The following is a 22,184-nucleotide window of genomic DNA, read 5'->3' as shown; positions in this document are numbered from 1 at the left end:
TTTGCTCATAATCTCTTGGACTACAGGAATTTGATAAATAACACCTTCAAAGGAATACTTTGACATTTTCGGAATCTTGTTTCCAGTCTTGCTGACAGCAGAGGAAATGAGTGATGCTACGCTCATATCTGAATAGTGAATATTAAGCAATACAGCATAACATGTTGTATTTAATTTGTTTTATACACACAAAAACTGTTAAAAATTGTGATTAAATAATTAGTGAGCTGTAGAGGTTCTGGTAGGTGGATATTTTTACATTTGGACAGAGCCAGGCTAGCTAGTTTCCAGTCTTTATGCTAAGCTAAATCTTGGCAAGAAAGACAATAAGTCCCAAAATGTTGAACTATTCCTTTAAGGTATACTGCTGTACACCATGCATACTCTCACCCAACCAGCCAGCTGTTACTTGAGAAGAGCTGGGTCGGCACTCATTGATCATCCGCCTGTCCTGTGTTTTTGTTGAAGGTATTCAGCTGACAAATACTTACTTATTTCTCTGATCTGATATATCAGTTCTGAGATGATCTGCTGTCAACATATTTACAGGCTCACATAATCAATTGTACTCAGGGAAAGTGCATTCATGTGCTGCAGTTGTGACAGACCTTGGGTTAGAAGTTGAGTGTTATTGTGTAACTGACTGTGTGTGTGTGTTTTTATCAATATCCTAAGGCTATGTGTTTCTATAGTGTCATAAAGACACACTCACCCTACCACTCAGTTCATTGTGACACTCCCTCAGGTGAGTGTGCGTTTGTTTTATCTTAGTGTACCTGGAGCTGCAGCTTTAAGAACAAATACAGGGCTGTGGCTCGGGCGAGTCTAGGCGCTGTGTTTTCGACATAAGTGTGTGTGTGTCAGAGAACATTGCTTTTACTGTCATTCCTCAACTTTGGCACCCAAGGCAACCTTTTTTTCTCCTTCGGTGTCGTAATACTGAACATGCTGTACACGGAGGGCACACATTGTATTAGGAGATGTATTTTGTAATAATCATTAAAATCACTGGGTCTGTCAGATAAGCTGTAGCTTATATGTATGTAACTAATGTGCCAGTTGGCTCCTGACTCAGAGTTAATCGGCAGTGATTCATTAATAAAGTGATCAGGAAGTGAATTCAAGTTTGTTCTCGAGAACAACAAACTTGAATGATCTTATCTTTGTTTATTCAAAGTTGGGAAGTATTTGTTTACTTTTTGTTATTCACATTCAATTCTTGATCTTTTACTCAGTAGCTATGTGATATTTTGTGCGCCTTTATCATTACATGTTACCCTTAAATCATGACTGAATGTCAGCAGATCAATGCTCACTGTGTCTATGTGTAGACGAGATGTGTGACCTTTATTTCCCTGGAGCATAGTAGAGGAGAAGAAGAAAAGGTGGGGGGCGGGGAGGGTGTTGGTAAGCTGTGACATGTGTGATGTTGAGGTTAGACGATAAGCCACACAAGAAAAGAAAAAAAGGTGGCGGTGAGGCTGAAAAGCTAAACACTAGAGGAAGAAGGAGAGCTGTCTGTTCATTAATTGGAGGTCCTTCTCTTTACACTTTGGGTACGGAAGTTTACTGTGAAAAAACACGAGCCAAGGGCGAGCTAAGCTAACTCACCTCACTATACAGACTGCTGTTCTTATCAGTGATAAGGCTGATTCCTGTTTCTGACAGAACCATAAATAACTTGTGAACGTGCAGCTGATCCTACCTGGAACTGGTACAGTAGCAGACAAAACCGCATGGGAAAAACAACAACACGGACGCACAAATAGAGCCAACAGGCCGACGGTCACATGATTTAGGGATTCCACTACCTTTCAAGGAGGGAGATCTTTTATAAGATAGAGTAATATTATCAAGACATCTGCAAAACATGTGACTGACCAGGGTAAAAAAGAGCTTTTTGACACTCCACTCTAAGCTTGTTCTGGTGTTCGCGCAAAAGGTACGATATTCAAGGGCACCTGTATTTCTTATTTTCCAGTTTGTCATCCGCCTCTCTCTTACCTGTTTCTATACACAAGGTGAAGTGTATATAAAGATCAAGTGTTAACGTTCCTATTTTTGTCCAGCTCCAAGTAATGCTGGATCACAGAGTTGGTTCTTGCTGGGGATCATAAAAACTTAAGTAGATAACAGACCTGGAACCACATTCTTCCCCTTGCCCTTTTCCTTTTCTGCGCTCCCCCTCTTCCACCATTATTTGTGCCTTTTATACAGTATGTGGGCAGTTTCTTTCTCCCTCTCCCTCTCTGTCTGCCCTCTTTCTCAATGTGCAGACAAAGCCTGCGTTGTCTACTGAAATGCTGTGTTGTGAGGACAGGCTTTGGGTCAGCGTCTCATGGAATGCCTTGAAAACCATCTAGTTAGGGAGTATGTTAAATGTGCGGGTCTGTGCCCAGCCTGGCACTTTGACTCATCTAATGAGTCATTTACAGAAAACACAGGCCCTGTGGTGATATAGCATGTAATGATCTATGGGGCACGCAGAAAGGATTGTAATTTCTAGCTTTGGATTTCTGAGCTGTAGTTTGTAGAGGCCTGCTATTGTACTGCAAACACCCTCTCTTATTCTTCAGTCTCTCTTCCTGTTTCCATCCGCCTACTCTAGGTCACTGAATTGCTGTTGTTGTCTGGATTGATCACTCAACCAAATTTCTGGCTTAATCACTGTATCGACTAACTGCTACTGTGCCAGCTCTTGTCTCTAACAGCCTATTGTCTCTGCATCTCCTCCTTCACTGCAAGGATGTCAGTAAACAAAATCTACTGGGAGTGTGCAGATTGTGCTCTCTGTCACTGGGTGTTTCGCCAATATTTTCCCTCTTGAATGTTTTGTTTGTGCATGTTTCCAAGGGAGTTGAAGTGCAGTCTTTATTATAGTGTTATGCTTAGAGATCTACTGTCAGCGAAGCGCCACTTTATTCCTGCAAAATGTGTTTCGACAAAGCCTCAGGCATCACTCAGCTGGTTAGATTACACAATTGATCTGCTGCAAACTAACAAAGGCATTGATCTTCTCTAATTAAAATATACTTGACAATACAAGTTATGTCTTCAAGCAGTTTGAGGTGTGGTGTGATGGTGTGTGTGTGTGCCAGGAGAGGCCAGTGGGAGGGGCAGCTGAAAGTAAAGTGGACCACATTCAACCCTCCAGCAGTCAGCCAGTCGCACTCTGCACCTCCTTCAGCGAGGACTCACCTCTCACCGGTTCAAAGGGAGTTTTTATATTTGACTGTATCTCATGGAGGGCAGGATCACCTGTGGACTGTGGCCGGTCGTTTTTCTCTTGGGATGTGGGCGACTGGCGGCTTTCAACCTGGACAGCGAGAATGTGCTGCGGAAGAGCGGAGAACCAGGCACCTTGTTCGGCTTCTCTCTGGCCATGCACCGGCAGCTCAATCCGGTGGAGAAGAGAATGTAAGAGCCACACTTTTTTTAGGTTTTAAAGGGGAACGAGTCCATTCACTTCTAGGTCGTCGGTTACTTCTGTAACCATGTCATTAAAATGTTACAGCAATGTAGACGATTTATTTTGGGTTCTTGTGAAGCTGCTTTTGAGACGCGTTTAAGTTCCCGTAGAAATGTCAGGAGAGAGTTAAATGCTTCGCAGTCATTTGAGCTCAGGTATGTCGCAGGTAGTTTTTTAGGCTTTCCCCCCCCACAAAATAAGTGGGGGAAAAAAACTATTTCCCTCAGCTTCTTAAAATAATGTGCCGTACTTTATACACCTGTTGCTAGCTCAAACCGCAGGCCTTGTTAATCTTTGGTCAGCTTTTGCTTTCGGGTTACTTATTGAGTAAGTTTTTATGGGACCTGGGCAGATATTGGTTCACGTGCACTCAACTGCGCGCGCCTACATTTCTCTCTCTCTTTCTCTCCTTTTTTTTTTTTTTTTTGCCTGACATTCCCCCAGAGTTGTTTTTAGGTGAGAGCCAGTGAGACCGAGCCTTGGCGTTTAGGGCCAAAACATCTCATTGAATCACTGTTGGCATTTTTATGGGCATTGATTCAGAGGGATTTGTCACCCTGCATAAAGGCTCACTGCCATCATGTGATCACTAGTTTCAATAGCCTTAATATAAACTGACCTGAGATCAGACTAGTCAGATTCTTTAATCTGAGAGTCTCTCAGGCTGTAATGGGCCTGACAGAAATATACACGTTTGGCTGTGTTTGTGATTAAAGGGCGTCGTTTTGTTGGTGGAGGAATGTAAAAATGGCTCCTGTGAGTTATATTATGTATTACTGTTATATTATTATGTATATATACAGTTTATTGTTGTAGTTGGTTAGGTGGAACTTTTAATTATAAACTGCTTTACGATTAGTAATTTATTCTATAACAATGCATATTGTTGTATAACTCATCATATATATTTTGTATGGCCTATAAACTCTTAATAAAGTAAAGTAAAGTAACGTGCAACTATAGTTGTAAATACATATAGCGGAGTAGAAAGTACAATATTTTCTGAAAAGTAAAGTTCAGTAAGTGAAAATAAAGTCATGTAGCAATAAATGTACAAATACTTCAAGTGTGTACAGAACTACAATACTTGAGTAAATGTACACTTATATTCCACCACTGTCCATAATATGACATAAAATTATTCCATTCAAAGTACATTACAGTGTGATCAGTGCCTCTAGTGGGCACCGATATGTAGCGTAAACTACAATCAACTATTAACTGTATTTTTACACAGAACTGATCCACACACGGGCAACAGATGGGAATGAAACCTTGATCCAGGTAGTGGTTAGGTCACCACAGCGTGTTCACCGGCTGCAACATATCCTTAACTAATTCGGCTCAGAGTTATTAAGCATCAAGTCTTTAACCTTCTCCACACAGGTTAAACACTTATTTACACACTTCTACTACTGCTGCACATTCTCTCTCTCTCTCTCTCTCTCTCACACACACACACACACACATACAGTGGCAGTTTGTGTCCTAGTTTTAGGCTGTGTCTAAATGAAAGACACATGGTGATCAGCACGGGACCAGAGCAACCACAAAGTCCCCCTGCTTCAGGTTGTAAAGTTAAATACAAGAAAAAAAGAATTCTGTGAACTGGAAAACAACAGATACCAGTTTACCAGACTGAGCTGTCGCCTACTGAAACAATTAGTAGTAGATCACCAGAAAGGTAATCTGCAACATTGATAATCCGTTTAATTATGTAAGTTTAGGCAAAAACAAGCCAAATATTAGCCTTTTCCAGCTTTTTAAATGTGAAGATATGCTGGTTTTCCTACTCGGACTGTTTTAACTGCAGTTTTAACATTCAATTAATTGCGTCTCTGGGTTGTGATTGGAATTGTTCACTATTTTTTTGACCAAACTGTTAATTGGTTGATGGAAAGAGTTACTGGAAGATGAATCAATAATGAAAAACAGTGTTATTTGCAGCTCTAACCCTTATTTGTGAGAGCTGTAATTTCAGGCAGGTTTTCAGCGGGGTTTATTTCCCAAGATCCAGAGCTATTTGTCCTGATCTGCTGTTCAAATACAGTTATATTCCACATAGTTTAACAGTTTGTTGAAGCAAATCTTGTCCTTAATCGGTGTAGAAACAGGCATGTGCGTGTTACATTACAGCGCAAGTTTGAATGCGTGTGTTCATGTTTGAGCAGGAAGCCATGTTTGTTTTGCAAGTGATGGTGCTCTTACTGCTGTTACAGAGGTGGAATGTGCTCTCACTGTGGACTGTGTGTATGTGCTGCCTGTGGATGCATGCATGTGTGTGCGAGTGCCTGTTTAGTGTGCTTTAATGGTGCTGATGCATGCTGTGGCTGAGCACTGAGGCGTTGCCTTGTTGTCAGTCATTTGGAAGAGTGTCAGAGAGCTCAGTGTGCTGCTTGATACGTTCCTAACCTGAGGCGAAAAAAAACAAAGAGAGTGATAGTTTTTCTTTGTGCTGACAGTGATTTGAGTTAACATTGGATCAACATGTGTGCTACAGTAAGTGTTGGTGTGTATGTGTGCTTTTGCCCCCCCCTCCCCATGTGTGTCATCTCACTGTTGGGTGTGCACAGTGAGTCACAATCCTTTGCCAGTCATGCGTGGCAACTTTTATTCAGTCTTATATCTTCCGGTGTATTTCACGCCCTGTAGGGACGAGTGTTGCATGTACCTGCAGGAGAGAGCAGGAGCTGATGGGATTGTGTATATGCATGTGTGTCAGTGTGTGTGTGTGTGTGTGTGTGTAGCATTCCATAGTTGGTCATAATTACCAGATGGAGCTGTCTGTGTAATAAAATCAGGAGGGAAAGCTCAATGCATGAAGAGAAGGAGGGAGGAGGATACAGAGTGAAAGTTAAGGGAAGTTTAAGAGCTTGCATAGAGTGGGAGAAACGTGGGGGAGAATGTCAATGCATTGACAAATAAATTGGTTCTGGAGAAATGGATAGATGTAGAGTAAAGGATGTAGGGATGCACTGTGAGAAAGAGGAGAGCAAGACATGCTGGTGTGTAAAATAGTAATGTCTAGATTCCTGTAAAACGATAGAGGAAATAGAGTGTTATTAGTATACAAGGTCTGCATTTGAGTAGGATTTTCCCCCTTTCTTCCCTTCAGGTTACTTCAGGTTGTCAAACATCAAAAAGAGAGAGAGAAAAGAACTGAAGAAAAGAAAGAGGTGATGGTTGAAAGAATGCGGAGAGGAACATAAATCAGTCTTACATCTGGGCACCAAATATAAGCTGTTATTCAACCAGTCGGAGTCAGCTGGCTCGGATGGAGCGAGAGAAGTTGGGTAACAGATGACATGAACCTCTGGATCTGCAACCCATTTGGAGGTGAACGCCTCTAGCTGATAGGGTGCCACTGGCTGTCGCTAAGCAACGGGCTGTGCCAGTTTGCTGCTGTTAGAAAAAAAAACCAACACACCTCTCTCAACGGGACGTCCCTCCGATGGTCACTCTGCGCTGGTTGCTCTGTTGTCCTGCGCAGAGACAGTCCGAGTGTTGCTGCCGATATGCGTGTTTTGAGTCACTGAACACCCAAACACACACCCTGTCTCTCTGTTTGTCTTTCTCCTTCCTGTAGACTCAGCCAGTGTGTTAGATGATTATGATTAGACAAACAGCTGGGTCAATGTCAGTGCCAGAGGGTCAGCCTCATCACAGTGTTAGTCCCTGACACATCATGTCAGCACTTCACTCTTCATTGATAAAAAATAATAATCAGTAATAGATAATATGTGTCTAGATTTGTCTCCAATTTAGATTCCCGAATAAGACTTTTCATAATTTGAATCATATGTACACAACTCCTCTTTCTTTTCTTGCTTAATCTAAATGATCTCATTGTTCAGTTAATCGTGATGTATTGTGTTATTTTATTTTCACATTGCTGCTGTTTGTGCACTCTTCTTAGTTGCATTTAGCCCAAAGGAAATAGGTGAACAAGACCCTGAATGAATATCACAATGTGATTATGTAGAAGTAGGAACTACATTATCCATTCTCAGTTAATGCAGCAGAGACCCCAGACCCAGTGACCCCATTTCCCAGTGTGTCATGGCAGAGCTCTTTCCGTCAATTCTCCTGGCTTCCTGCATCTTGGAGGATAATGGAAGGGGAGATGTACCCACCTGGGATTCACTGATAGTCACCAATCCTCTCTTTGAAAGTGGTGACTCATCTTTGGATGACGAGCACATGCCCTAACAAATTCTCTCTGTGTGCAAAAATGTTTTCTGTTGGGTCCGCTAGTGCGCTTAGAGGTGGAGAGTTGACTTCAGACGGTGTGGTGTCAAATGTCAAGTGTCACTCACTCCCTGTGTAGTTTTAAAAAAGGGCTGGATTGGACACTTAGTGGATGGGATAACTGCACAAATTATAGTGCTCTGGTTTTTGAAACAAGGCCAAACCAATCCAGTGGTTAAAATGGGATAAACAATGTGCACTTGTCCACCATGCAGAAGGAGTTTGTTTCTATTGTGATGCCTTTTATTGGAGAGAAACGTCTTCATATTTTCGCAATACTTCCTTTTCAAACCATTTGAATCCATCTCATAACGGCAGCATTATAAGTCTTTGTAAACAATTTTAACGGGACATATTTTTGCTTGTCATATAAATAGATTTATTGTCCTCTGCTAATCCCCATCACTCCAGCTGGAGTCAGTATTCACGATGATTAACGCTTGTCTGAAAAAGTTAGCTGTTTTAGTTTGAAGTCTTCTCCCACATGCAGTGCGTGTTGACTAGTGAGGTCTACGCTGCAGACATGCTGATCACATTAGGCCTTAGCTCTTCACTCTGACTATATGTCTCTGTAAATTCCCCCCCAGATGGTGTGTGTGTGTGTGTGTGTGTGTGTGTGTATCTGAGAATGCTTTGTGTTCCAGCTAAAAATGGCTTTGGTTAATCTCATCTGGTGAAGACAGTGTGCTGTGCAATATTAACTGTGGAGGTCATCGGACAGACAAAGCAAAGCCTGAGAGAACTCCTGGAACATACAGAGCGATAGAAAGAGAGAGACGGCTATATTGACAGAGTGTATGTGCCCTACTCTCTGCTGTAAACCTCCATAAAGCATCAGTTTGAAGGATGACATCCTTGACTTGTTTGATTTACTCTGTTGAAAACCCTGGGAACTGGATGCCAGTCGCCAAGACTTGGGTGTGGCATTTGCCCTTGTCCTTGTTCCACAAAGGCGGCCTCTGTGTGTGTGTGGAGAGAGATAGAAAGCCTGGTTCAATCAACCACAGCAGGCGTTTGAAAGGGGTCTTTGACTCAGTCGGACCGTGAGGACATGGAACATCAGTTTGGTGGCGGATGTGTGTTTGTGTGTGTGAATATGGCTGCTGTGTGACGCAGTAGACTGGAATGTATGATAATATAATGTGCAAGTGGAAGAAATGCCATAATGCTAGATTGCAGATGAGTTTTACTGCTTCAACTGCTTTCACAAAGTGCATTTGTTGGAGCTGCGTATGTTTTAACACATTCATTTGTGTGTCTGTTTCAGGCTGCTGGTTGGGGCCCCAAAAGCAAAAGCCTGGAGTGGTCAAAAAGCTAAAGTGACAGGAGGACTGTACAACTGTGACATGAGCACCACCTCAGCTGGCTGCGCCAGAGTTCACTTTGATAAGACTGGTGAGAAATCTGCCCACACCTGTGCATTTCTGTGTTTGGCTGTTTCAGACCCTTTATTTCCTACGATATTTGAGTCACAGAATCCTCTTTGTGTCTAATTCTGTCTCTGTCTCTGTGTAGAGGATCCAAAAAGAGAAAGCAAAGAAAACCAGTGGATGGGAGTGTCAGTCAACAGTCAGGGCCCAGGAGGCAAGATTGTGGTAAGTCTGTGTTTTTAGGGTGCCCTTGTAGCTCACCTGGAAGAGCTGGCGTCCTAGTCTGACCTGTGGCCCTTTGCTGCGTATCATTCCCTTTCCCTGTCTTCTGCTTATCTTGAGCTTAATAAAAAGACAATATAATGTCTTTGTATCTGACCAAGACCTTGAAATTAAACCACTATTTTCATGCCTTTTTTGTTCATGAATGCCAAAATTTCTCCGATTGCAGCTTATCCTTTGTGCTGCTTTATTCTGTTTTATATCATCATAAAATTAATATTTTTGTTTATTGTACTGTTTGTTGGATCAAACAAGATATTTCAAGGTCAGGATAGTAATGGGTATTTTCTATTATTTTCTGTTACTACTTGACAGTAATCATCCATTTCAGCCCTGCGTAGACATCCAAATAAATGCCTTTAAACCCACAAGAATGTATTTTTATGCCAATATGACGTTTTTCCAAAAGCTATCAAACATGTCATGCTGGATTACAGGGGAATGTATAACAACATTTAAAAATGTCCATTAATAGAACAGACATGTGCTTTGGATTTGAAGTCAGTTAAATAAGTGATATGCAATGAGTCTGCAAACAATTTTAGACCTGCAACCAATAATTATTTTCAATCAATCTGAAAACATTTTTTTTAGATTCATTTTTTGTTTAATATCTACATTTTAATAAAATCAACATCACACATCACAACTTTGACCAAGGTGACATCTTCAAATTGCTTGATTTCTCCAACCAACAGTCCAAACTCAATGAAAGTAAATTAACAATGATATAAAACAGAGAAATTTTTTTTTTGCTTGAAAAATGGCTCAAACAATGAATAGTATATTATGTCAAATATACAAGTAATTGACTTATCTTGTTTTAAGGCTACTGGCATCTAAACTCTAAAAGTAACAACACAAGCCTTTTTCACAACATCTCATCAGCTTTGACCAACAACTCAACTGTGTGCCTCTGTTTCCCCCGGCAGACCTGTGCCCATCGCTACCAGCGCCGGACCAGTGTGAACACGGCCAGCGAATCCCGTGACATTATCGGCCGCTGCTACGTGCTCAGTCAGGACTTAACTATCAATCCCAGCTTAGCTGAAGAGGGAGATAACTGGCATTTCTGCGAGAGCCGGGCCAGAGGCCACGAGATGTTTGGCTCCTGCCAGCAGGGCCTCTCTGCCACATTTGACAAGGATTTCCACTATATCATCTTTGGGGCTCCTGGAGCCTACAACTGGAAAGGTAGTCCTATTTGTGTGTGCATAGATGTTTAAAGTAATCTATTCAAAGGTTTTACTGTAAAACAACTTAACTACACATGCTTTATTATCAATCTTCTCTATGTGATTTGTGTGTTCAACATTAGCGGCGGTTAGGATTATTGTGTTATGGGTTTTGCCAGATCTCTACCGTTTTAACGCCTCTTGTCTCCTCTCCTCCAGGTGTGGTGCGCTTGGAACAAAGGAACGACACATTGTTAGAAATGGGCATCTATGATGATGGTCCTTTTGAGGTGGGCGATCAGACGGAAAAAAACCCTGACCTGGTCCCTGCTCCTGCCAACAGCTACCTGGGTAAATCACAGCTTCATCCATTCACTGCCAATCTGACACTGCTACTTCAGCTCATTCACTGTCACAAAGAAACATATTCATGTACCTGACTGCCTCTGACAATGTAAGAAAGCGTCCCTTTCTCTCTCCGTCTCCCAGGCTTCTCTCTGGACTCGGGAAAGAGTCTGACCAAGAATCGGCAGTTGACAGTGGTGGCGGGAGCTCCCAGAGCGAACCACAGCGGAGCGGTTGTGCTGCTGAAGAAAGGCGGAGACACAAGCAACATCCTGCTAGAAGAGTACACCCTGGAAGGGGAAGGGCTGGCCTCGTCTTTTGGCTACGATTTGGCCGTGTTGGATCTCAACGCAGACGGGTGAGCGATACACACGACGTGCTGCTTCTGCTTTGAAAAGTGCTATCACTATTACTGTACACTCACTAACAGGTAATGCTCCTGTCTCATAGTTGGCAGGACATAGTGGTGGGAGCTCCTCAGTACTTTGAGAAGGACGGAGAAATTGGAGGAGCCGTCTACGTCTACGTCAACAAAGGCGGAGAGTGGAACAAAGTCAAGCCCACCAGAATAGACGGACCTCAGAACTCCATGTTTGGCCTGGCTGTGGAAAACCTGGGAGACATCAATCAGGATGGTTACCATGGTGAGGCTGCGATGTTTGTGCCTGTGCACATGTATACTACTGTCTGCTCGTTATTCTTGGTTTTGAATGAAATGTACCTGCATTACCACATTGTAGGTCACTGTTGTCTTTCTTGCTGTCAGATTTTGCAGTGGGAGCTCCTTATGGTGATAATGGTGCAGGGACCGTTTACATCTACCATGGATCAGACACAGGTCTCAGCTCTAAAAAAGCTTCACAGGTATGTAATAAATTGGCGGGATAACTTAGTGCACTTTGTCATTGTGGATTATGTTTGTATCTAAGAAACTAATTCAGGTCAAATAAAAATCTTGCTTTAGGTCCTGTCCGGCCAGCCTGTAGGAGCCAGGATGTTTGGCTACTCTTTGGCAGGCAACATGGACCTGGATGCGAACTCCTACCCTGACCTGGCTGTCGGATCCCTCTCGGACTCTGTCTTTGTCTATAGGTGAGTGAGCTGCCGTGTTTTCCTCACTGTACATTTCTGTTGTTCATCGTTACAGAGTTGCTTACTGAGTTCTGTCCTCCCAGAGCCCGTCCAGTTATTAACATCAAGAAGGTAATCAAGTTCTCACCGGAGAAAATCGACCTCACCAAGAAGAACTGTGGCAACACCTTCTGGTAGCATGTCTTTTGTTTTTCCCTGTCATGTCAAATATGAACCATTTTATTTATGGAAATAAAGGATGTTCAAAGATTCAGCTTGACGTAAATTAAGCAGAACTATAATATTATTTCATTCAGTTGCTGGTTTTATTCTACTAATTTCTGAATACAAATGTATGTGGAAAATGCCAGTACTGTGTCTGACTGTGGAAAAACTGCAATGTGTCTCCAGCTTGGAAGTTGAGGCATGCTTCACCTACACTGCCAACCCTGCGAGCTATGCTCCCAGTCTGAGTAAGCTGAGCCATCTTTTTCTTTATTAAAGCAAAATCTCAACTTTATCATGTTTTCGCTTGTTATTATAATGACACAACGTAACAGGGAGATTAAAACCATACGCAAAATGTCATTCTCCTCTCTCCTATGTCTCTGTCTCTGTCCCATCTAGCGGTGAAGTACACCCTGGAGGCCGACGCTGACCGCAGGAAGAATAGTCTTATCCCGAGGGCAACCTTCCTTGACTCTGAACACAGCTACAAATCAGAAGGGACCATCACCATGAAAAGCAAAGGAAAGAAACAATGCCTTAAACAACAGCTTGCCATACAGGTAGTGACTCTCTCTGGAAATTCTTAATTTCTTGATCAAGTGCATTGTGGTCTTAGAATATATGTTTTGTAACGTTGTCATTCTGCAGGAAAATATCAAAGACAAGCTGCATGGGATCCCCATCGATGTGTCTGTGGACATCCAGGAGGGCAAACGTAAACGCAGACAGAGCCCAACTCCTCAGCTGTCACCTGTCCTGGACGCCAGTGAGCCAATGTCCACCCGATCAGAGGTGTGTATGCATGATACTTAATGTAGGAACACATTTAAAGATGTGGTGATGTTACCACTGTATATATGTAATCTTGTGTGGTTGCAGGTGCATTTCCTGAAGGAGGGTTGCGGCAGCGACAATGTTTGCCGAAGCAACTTGCAGGTGAAATATCGCTACGGTTACAGGGCACTTGACGAAGATACATTCACTCCGTTAGAATTGTAAGAACACACACTCACACCTTTTTTCATTTAATAATTACTTCTAAGGCTGGTTCCTTGAAGCATGTGGAGCCCATTCGTCAGTTACATGAGATCATAACCTCTGTCTGTCTAAAGGGAGAACGGTGTGCCGGTGATCTCGCTCAGCGATCAAAAGAACATCGCATTGGAGGTCACTGTGACCAATCTAAATGGAGATGATGCATACGAAGCCTCTGTGATTGCCTCCTTCCCAAGCTCCCTTACCTACTCTACTTACCGGCCTCAAACCAATGTAAGCTTCTCTTTCTCTGTCTCACACACCCACATTCACGCACATATCACTTTGTGGTCCTGATTGGAACTTGTCTTTGATTTAATCCGCAGTTGGTAAATTGTGTAGCCAATACAAACGGTTCTCAGGCCGACTGTGAGCTTGGAAACCCCTTCAAACGGGGCTCAGAGGTGAGAGAAAGTCCCCTTTTAGAACCGTCTACATCCTCTGCAGGTGGCACTTTTAATACTGTTGTCTTATATATTGTCTTGTTTGTGCATATAGACAACCTTCTACATTATTCTGGGTACATCAGGCATCTCTCCCGATACCACTGAAGTGGAAATTGATCTTAAGCCAGAAACGTAAGTAAATCTAACTGCCTAATAGCATTAATTACACTTTTTAAATGATATGATGGTGGTCTTGATCATTTAGGGGCAGTTTTTAGAGAGTTTTTTCCTGCTTGAGTAGTAAAAAACAGCACTCCTGGACTGTAATGCACTTACCTTAATTATGTATTAACATTTGTAGTTCACTAGCAGTGTCTGACTTGACCTGTGTCAAACCTCTGATCTGACAGGACAAGCGAGCAGCAGAAATTGGACTCTCTTAAAGCAAAGGCAAAGGTGGCGATCATGTTACAGCTGTCTGTATCAGGGTAAGAACCCCCACCACCTTCCACACACACACACACAACAAACACACACCACACACCACACACACACACACACACACAACACACCACCACACACACACACACACACACACGTACACACAGTTCACAGACCAAAAACAAATTCAGATTCATGCTTCTAATTGTGTGACTGTTTCTTTCCAGACATGCCCAGCCATCTCAGGTCTACTTTACAGGAGAGGTCAAAGGTGAGGCAGCCATGAAGAATGAAAGAGATATTGGCAGTGCGATCACACACCAGTTCAGAGTGAGTACAAAATAGTAGTAGTAGTCAGTAGTCATTTCCTTTCCAGAGTGGCAAGTTCTTTTCAGCACTCTTTAAATGTATCTTGCATTTTGGATGTATTTGTGCTCTAGTTAGATAAATCATACTATATCACCAGAGCTACCACACTGCTCCTGTCTTGATTTACAGATCATCAATCTGGGAAAGCGCTTGACAGAGTTCGGCACCGCCACCCTCGAAATCTACTGGCCAAAGGAGACGAAGCATGGGAAGTGGCTGCTCTACCTCATGAAGATCAGCTCCACTGGAGTGGACCACATAGAGTGCTCTCCTAAAGTGGAAATAAACTTTCTTCAAATGGTCAGTGAAAGCATCACATTAAGGTGTTGTTGTGTACTTTTTCAGATAGCAGTTTATTTATATTTTGTTGCATTTATATATATTTCTTTACATTTAGAAAAAATGAAGAAGTTGAGGTAAATTTATTAGTTGGATGTAATTTTTCTCTTTTCTCTTTTTTAAGGAACCAAGTAGCAACAGGAGGAGAAGAGCAGCAGAAAGCACCCAGGGGGGCAGCGAAGGCACTATTTTAAGTTTACTTGATAAGAAGTCTGAAATTCTGGTAATACTACACTACCAAGTTCTATTTTTTTGTTTTATATTATTATATTTTATGTGCTTGTGCAGCCAATAGCAGGAGAATCCAGGAGTAACGTTGTGCTCCCTTCTTTGTTGACAGTCCTGTGGAGATGGGGCAAACTGCCTGACAATAAAGTGCCCCCTGCGGGGCTTGGACAGTAATGCAGTCATCACTCTCCACTCTCGCTTATGGAACGGCACCTTCATAGAGGTAAGACTGCAAGAGAGTTACATGTTTTTACTTAACTATTTGGTCAGGGTTTAAAATTAAAAATATTTAAATTCTTTGTTTCCCCACTATTTTTTCCACTATATTTTGTACTAGTCTCAGGTTTGCAATGTTAAATGGAAATGAAAACGGGACTTACTAAACACTCAAAACACAAAGGATTTAAATAACATGAAGTGAATTATTAACTTATGATTTAACTTATAACATGTATGTCAGTTCATAAGAGAGGACATGACATAAATGAGGGCACTTATTAGAAAACCTCTATGTAGAGGAACAAAGATTATGGCAGCAAATGTATTATTTTAGAGTTTTCTTTTATTACTCCCAGCACTATCTAAACTCGATCTTCTCCTTTTGTCTTTAAACAGGAATATTCCAAGCTCCATCATGTAGAGGTGAGAGTGAAGGCCGCTCTGCGTGTTGATAGCACAGTAAAGAACACAGTGCTGGAAAATGCTGAGACAGAGGTAAATTAATATGTGACAGAAGGTGACATGATTATTTATTGCATGACATGACAGTTTTGTCAGGTCTTAATGCTGATGTCAGCGTAGTGCATGGACATCGAAAACATGAATGTGTGTGATATAAAGAGAGAATAAACAGACATGTAAAAGTCTATCTGACACTGTACTTCCAATACTGATGTTCTGCCACTGTATTTGTGTTCTCCAGGTGAGACTGACGGTGTTCCCAGAGAGGCGTGCAGCCCAGTATGGAGGAGTGCCATGGTGGATCATCGTGCTGTCCATCCTGCTCGGGTTGCTGTTGTTGGGCCTGCTGGCTTTCCTTCTCTGGAAGGTAGAACCGAAGGACAAAGGGACACACCCTGCCCCAGCTAATACAAACACATACACATATGGCACATCTGTATTTTCATGGTTTTAACTGAAAAAAGCTAACTTCTAACACTCTGTAAAGCACCATTTTCTCATCAACTGTAGGTATACATAACAGCGATTACACACATTTTCTAACAATCTGCCTCTCCTCAGTGTGGAGTCTTTGGGAAAAAGAATAAAGAGGACCCATCAGAAAAAGAGACACTGACATCAAGTGCATAAAAAAAGAGAGAGGGTAAAATTAGCCGGCCTGCCACAAATGGGTGAAACGTTTTCTCTCGCTCCTTTTCGCTACAAAAGCACTGCTTTATGGTATTACGCAGGCAGTGAGCAATTCTCACACTGTGACATGAATGCTACTGTAAAAGCTGACTGATCATTTCTGCAAAGAGTTTATGCCTAAAAAGATTTTCACACATGGTTATGTGTGGATCATTACAGTTTACGTGCATGGCCAGGGGAGGTGATGGCTGATAAGCAATGTTTGAGGATCATTGGTGGATGGGGGCTGTTCTGCATCTCTTTTAGTTCCTGTCTTTTCCTCCATTTCCAATTTCTTCTTTTGCTATTACACATGCAGTGACTTGGTCTGCAGGTTTCCTTCTCTCTACTTTTAAAAACAGGGGCATTAGAACATGTCTCTTGTCTTTAAGAGGAGTGCAGGTGGATTGTCTACACCTAATGGATTTACTGCATCTTGGCTCCTGTGAAAGGGACTGATGACATTAAATGTCTCATCAAGCTCCCGTGCTTCCTCTGAATGTCTTTAAATAGCTTTTTACCCAAACAAAACATTGATTTTGTTTTTCCATTCTTCTCTTGCAGTGTGGCTTTTTTAAGCGAGCCAAATATGAAGACAAGGTTCCAAGTTACAACGCTGTTCGGATCAAACGGGAGGAGAGAGCAATAAACCCTGGGAATGGTAACTGGGAAAACCTGGACAAGAAGCCCTGGATGACAACATGGCACGACAAAGAACATTATTCTTAACAGCTAATGAGATCTGACCCACACAGATTCCTGTTGCTTACTGATAAACTTCCAATTTCACTGTTTTTTCCTGCCTTGTCTTTGCACAGTGTGGACTGTAAATAAAGCTACAAAATCATTTGTTAAAAACAAAGAACAAAATTTTTTAAAACTAAAGACTTGATCAAACGTTCTGCTTCAGAGGCTGAATTGATCTCGGATAAAGTCCGTATAAATCACTGGAAGGAGAGCTGCAGTGCGGGATACGGTTCTGCACAATTACTGTCTGTCAAAGCTTGTTTTGTACATTTACTACATTCACAGTGTTGACTGGGGGAGGGAGGGAAGGAGGAAGTGAGTATGTTTCTAGGTTTTTTGTAAAAACATTTTGCAGTTTTGTTTGTATTTATTCTTTGAGGAGTACTTTATGTTACGTTCCCTACCGGCCAAAGAGTCTTGCAATGCAAATACAGGCTTTTTTTTTTTTTTTTACTAAAATGTTTATTTTCCCAATTTTTTAATTTCTTTTTTTTTTTAAAGTTTTTTTAAGGATCTGCCTTAACTTAGACCAATCAGCATTTTTCATGCTCAAGGCACCTCAGGTTGTAAGTTATGGAGCAACTGCAGTTGTCGAGCATTTGGTGTGTAAATACCAAACCTCTGCAGAATTCGCCTTTTATTCACTGGCTGTAAAATAGGAAGAAACAGAGGATACAAACAGTTTCTTAAATAAATGTTTTTTTAAAATATATCCATGTGTTCTGTGTGTTTATTCAAGGTGAAATTACTTTTTAAAGATGACTAGAAGAAGGTTTAAAACGTTATTTATTAATACATAAAAAAAGCATTTACAGCAGATACCTGCGTGCTTAAATCGGCACGTTAAATATTAAAATCATTCTAAGGATAATTTAAGGTTCATGATAAAAAATAAAAAAAAAAAACACTGTAAAACAGTAGCAAATTGTCACTTTACACCTGACGTATACAGAGAGATGTGCGTCTGCTGTGAGTGTGAACTTTGGTGCTGGAGTCGACCTCTGCTCTGGTCCAAAGTTCGGTCTATCAGTTTAAAACCAACCAGTGTTCTGTATCCTAAATGATAACTATTAAGATGTGAACAATAGATGTGTGCAGTAGATCTAGCTGTTTCTATTAACTAAACAGACATTTGTTCAAGTTTATTTGCGTGCGTTAGACTGCAAACACACCCTTATGCATCTCCGACGTCACCTTTACAGGAGTGACTCAGTTCTTACAGTTTTGCCACTGCGTCTGGAGTCTTTTACGGACTCCATCGCCATCTTCGCTTTCTCTTTTTCGTCGCTCTCCTTATCCAAAACCGCATTCTTCTCTCCTTTCCTTTGTCCCTTTTCCTCGCTTTTCTTCATCTCCTTCAGCTTCTTCTTGAGGGCAGACCGGTCGCTATGGCTGCACACCCCAAGAGCCTGACAACGAAGAGAAGAGAAACAGAGAGAAAACACATGTAAATGTTAACGGAATATACATAGATTCTGTACAGGTTCAGGTTAATTACCCTCCAACAAAACAGGATTTAACCGATTCTCATTTTTCTGACAAAAGTGGTTTAATCCCAATACGGGGGAAGGAAGTATCACAAAGGTAGTTCTTACCAATAGAGCCTTTCAGATATATCACCAAATTATCACAGATTAAATAGTATCACCATATAGTCTATGTCGACTACCAAGTAACTACTATTGAGAAATTGGAGCATAGATATGCCGAAGATATGTTTGAGGCAATTTAGAGACCACCAGAGAGCACAATTTTGTCCCAGTCAGTACAGAGTTGAAAGGTATTTATAAATACAAAATCTTTTGATTACCTATGATAAATAAAAAGCCATCTAGTTACAACACAAATATAAAACTATATATCTAAACACGTATATAGATACACACACACACACACACACACACACACACACACACATAAGTAAACTACAATAAAATACAAAAAATAATCTAAATTAACTAAAAATACAGTATAAATGACAAAATATGGCCTGGGAGTTTGTCAGTCTAGGATGGAAATGTTAGGGGAGTTTAAAAGATAAAAATCTCACTTTTAATCACAGTGTAATCACATTGACTATTTGATATTAGGACTACTACTACTTAATTAACTAAATCAGAAATAATGAAACTAATATGGAAAACAACAAAGGTTCCGCCCAGTCTTGGAAGTCTATGTTACTTCAAAATGTGACAAAATGCATCCAAAGTAAAGAAACTGTATCTGTGTGTACCACATTCAAAAATGATTCCCTCAACATCTTAAATGGCTCACCTTGAGTTTTTCACTGTCCATACTGAGCAGCGCGGCCCCATCCACACCTCTGGCAGTGAACTCAGAAGCGTACTGGTCCATGTTCATGGCGATTAACCACAGACACACCTGCTGGTTGTTCCACTCCAAGACGGGTTGACTTTGCCACTGGTTGTTGTTATTGGTGGGAACTGGGTCATCGTCCAACGTCTGACAGGACACCCGAGACAATACGCAGACAGAGTGAGGGAGCAGAGAAGAAAAGAAATAGGAGAGGAAACTGTAATTAAAGAGGAGAGCAGGCTTGGGAAAAGGAAGATTGGAGGAAGACTGTCATTGGGGGGGGGGGTAAGAAAAAAGGAAAGAAAAAGGAAGGGGGGGGACAGACTCACCTCAGTGGAGGAAAAGGTGAAAGTGTGAGAGTGTCCAGAGAGGGAGATATCAGAGACATGACCCACCATGCTGGAGCTGCACACTGGTGAGCCAATACTCTGGAAGTAAGAGAAAAAGGCTGCCTACATACTGTGCTTCACAGCTGCTGCATGCAAACCCATGCATGTGTGTTCATATCAAGGATTACTGTTGTAGAAATTTTTAGACAGAGGAGGAAGATGGCATGCAGAGAAGGCTGAGAGCCTAATTTAGATCTTTGTCACTCTGGCCACCTTAGCATGTTTAGCCTTCAATGTGCCATGTACACATTTGATCCATTAGTGCATCTTTTCTTACCTGATCTCTTCTACCTGTGGTGGTCAGGTAAGGTAGACTGCTGCTGGACACAGACCGAAGTCTCTCCCTGCCTCTCTCACCCTCTTCTTTTTCTCTCCCTCGCTCTCCAAACCAGGGGAAGGGGAGGCAAGAGGGCATGGAGGTGACTGAACCTGATGGAGAAACTCCAGCGGGCTCATCCACCAGGTCACCACACGACCCCCTGCTGGAAAACAATAGTTATGTTTCAATTAAAAATGTACACGTTTGGGGTGCCTTGGTAGCTCAAAAGGAAAAAATACCTTTTTTTAGCTTGAAAGAATGTCTGACCGAAAGATTGCAAAATAAATACGATTTTGGAACAAATTAGAGTGTGTGGTTGCTTTTCTTCATTGAGTTTGATAGTCTAGAGCTCCAGCACCTTTAGATAGATGTGATACCCCCCCCTTCAAATATCTGGTGTTTCCTCTCCTGTTTTTTAAAAACAAATTAAAAATGTGCATAAAAACAGGTGATTCTGAATGCTGTAAGCTGTAGTGTGCAAGTGAAACATTATGGATTGGATCATCAATGGCTTTTATTTATCGCCCTATCAAATGACATGTCAGGATTTAATGTTAATTGCAATTTTTTTTATTTTCTCCTTTGTTTTGTTTTTGTGTACGTGTGATGTCACACCTGTTTGTGGACTTTTTGCTGTGTTTCTCACTTCTCCTTTTGCTGAGAGACTTGCGAAGGCCACTGAAAGACAAAACATACTACAGTCATTAAAAAGTATACCACCAGCAAAAATGGCCGGTCAGCATCCCTGTGGCAGATATCCAGACATTAACTATGGCTCAACGGAAATCTATAGAACTACTAATGGCTACGCAAAAAATGTTGTCTTGGACAAAAGAAAGAGACCCTGCACCTTAAGTCGGGAAATTTCCTTTTGGACTTCCGGGATACGGAGGATTTGCACGGTGAGGGAGTGAACGTGTCGTTGATGTAGATGGGAGGGGTGAAGACGGCGTTGGTGGGAGGTTGAGGACTGAGGGCTGAGAAAGACGAGGTACTGGACTGGTCACTTCTGCTGCCCCTTTGTGCCACTGTGGGAGCAGACAGTGACTCGCTCTCCTGGCGTTTCTGACCTTCACCTTCCTAAAAAGCAACATGAAGACGCAGGTGTGCAAGTGTCTGTCAGAAACAGCAGATTTAGATTCAGTTTTACAGCTCTGTCACCTACCTGCTTCCTAAAGCTCTCTCTGAGTTTGTCTCGAGAAGGCGGGTGGCGCTTGGATTTCTGGGCCAGTTGAGCTCTGGCTATGTGAGCACTGGAGTCTAGACGTCCCGTATCAGGGACTGGAATATACCAGTCTGGACCTGAGACACAAACACAATTCCCCCTTTTTTTTTTTTTTTTTCAGTCAAATTTGTATTTGTTGTTTTAAAGAAAAACATTTTCCTCACTGTAAATATTTTGTTTAAACAACATACAACTCTTTGAATCCTTCCAGATCTGAATTCATAAAAATAACTTTAAAAATGGTTTTCAACGTTTTACTAGCGACACAAAGTCAAAAAGACACACAGTCACATAAAGAGTACACTCTACAGTCACAGTAATTTAGCTGCTTACCAGTGACTGAGGGGTCCACAGAGTGGTTCTTTCTTTCTGGCTCTTTCCTCTCCAGCTGTGCTATCTGTGATAAACAGTGTAAAACAATGACTACAGAGAAATGGCAGGCTCAGTAAAGGATTGAGAGGTCTCCTCTCACCTGGATTTGCAGCCTTTCAACTGTCTCTCTGTGCAGCTTATCTCTCTCCTCCATTTCTCTCCTCAAATCGGCTTCTCTTTTTTCCCTCTCCTCCTCTCTGAAAAAAAACAAACAAACAAAAAAAACCCCCCAAATATTATTTGAAATGTTTAGTTCCAAACATGGACGGGGGAAGACACACAATTTTACCAGCCAATAGAATACACTCCCATTTAGGAGTAATATTCCACGCTGTCAGAGAAATCACTGGACTGGATGGATTGATTAGATACATACCTGCTCTGGTATTCTCGGACCAGTCTCTTGGCCTTACTGTATTTGATCTCCAAGCTTTCTGATTGGCTCTGGGCATCTGCCAGTCGCTGGCTCACAACCCTGCA

The 22,184-nt window shown here is 41.8% G+C and overlaps 2 protein-coding genes across 3 annotated transcripts in view; one reads left to right on the top strand and one right to left on the bottom strand.

The window, feature by feature from the left end:
- The first annotated feature begins 3,122 nt into the window (after nt 1-3,122).
- LOC118334793 (integrin alpha-6-like) lies at nt 3,123-17,610 on the top strand. Of its 2 annotated transcripts, XM_035670861.1 has the most exons (26): nt 3,123-3,417; nt 8,985-9,112; nt 9,233-9,312; nt 10,302-10,563; nt 10,764-10,895; nt 11,034-11,247; nt 11,340-11,533; nt 11,656-11,753; nt 11,854-11,981; nt 12,065-12,154; nt 12,372-12,433; nt 12,588-12,748; nt 12,837-12,980; nt 13,068-13,183; nt 13,301-13,457; nt 13,550-13,627; nt 13,722-13,801; nt 14,020-14,097; nt 14,278-14,380; nt 14,549-14,719; nt 14,883-14,981; nt 15,099-15,209; nt 15,602-15,700; nt 15,909-16,034; nt 16,229-16,310; nt 16,901-17,039. In XM_035670861.1, exons 1-25 carry the CDS (start codon nt 3,242-3,244, stop codon nt 16,295-16,297), a joined length of 3,156 nt encoding a protein of 1,051 aa, XP_035526754.1. In that variant the 5' UTR covers nt 3,123-3,241; the 3' UTR covers nt 16,298-16,310; nt 16,901-17,039. The 2 variants fall into 2 exon arrangements, with proteins under 2 accessions (XP_035526754.1, XP_035526753.1); XM_035670860.1 differs by lacking the exon at nt 16,229-16,310 and having other exon boundaries at nt 3,124-3,417; nt 16,901-17,610.
- Nucleotides 17,504-22,184, bottom strand: part of LOC118334519 (sterile alpha motif domain-containing protein 14-like) — a 7,056-nt gene continuing 2,375 nt past the window's right edge. The window contains exons 4-12 of the mRNA XM_035670441.1: nt 22,081-22,184; nt 21,805-21,901; nt 21,666-21,729; nt 21,273-21,409; nt 20,958-21,187; nt 20,723-20,785; nt 20,066-20,270; nt 19,358-19,546; nt 17,504-18,492 (exon numbers count right to left, since the gene is read on the bottom strand). The exon at nt 22,081-22,184 is cut by the window's right edge and continues 1 nt beyond it. Of these exons, the coding sequence (XP_035526334.1) occupies nt 18,280-18,492; nt 19,358-19,546; nt 20,066-20,270; nt 20,723-20,785; nt 20,958-21,187; nt 21,273-21,409; nt 21,666-21,729; nt 21,805-21,901; nt 22,081-22,184 (1,302 nt within the window). The 3' untranslated portion in view covers nt 17,504-18,279. The remainder of the gene's footprint in view (nt 18,493-19,357; nt 19,547-20,065; nt 20,271-20,722; nt 20,786-20,957; nt 21,188-21,272; nt 21,410-21,665; nt 21,730-21,804; nt 21,902-22,080) is intronic.

This window comes from Morone saxatilis, unplaced genomic scaffold (assembly GCF_004916995.1).
Source record: "Morone saxatilis isolate NCDOM2014 unplaced genomic scaffold, NCSU_SB_2.0 Contig23, whole genome shotgun sequence".
Taxonomy (NCBI): Eukaryota; Metazoa; Chordata; class Actinopteri; family Moronidae; genus Morone; species Morone saxatilis.
This window is presented reverse-complemented; position numbering and strand designations above follow the sequence as displayed.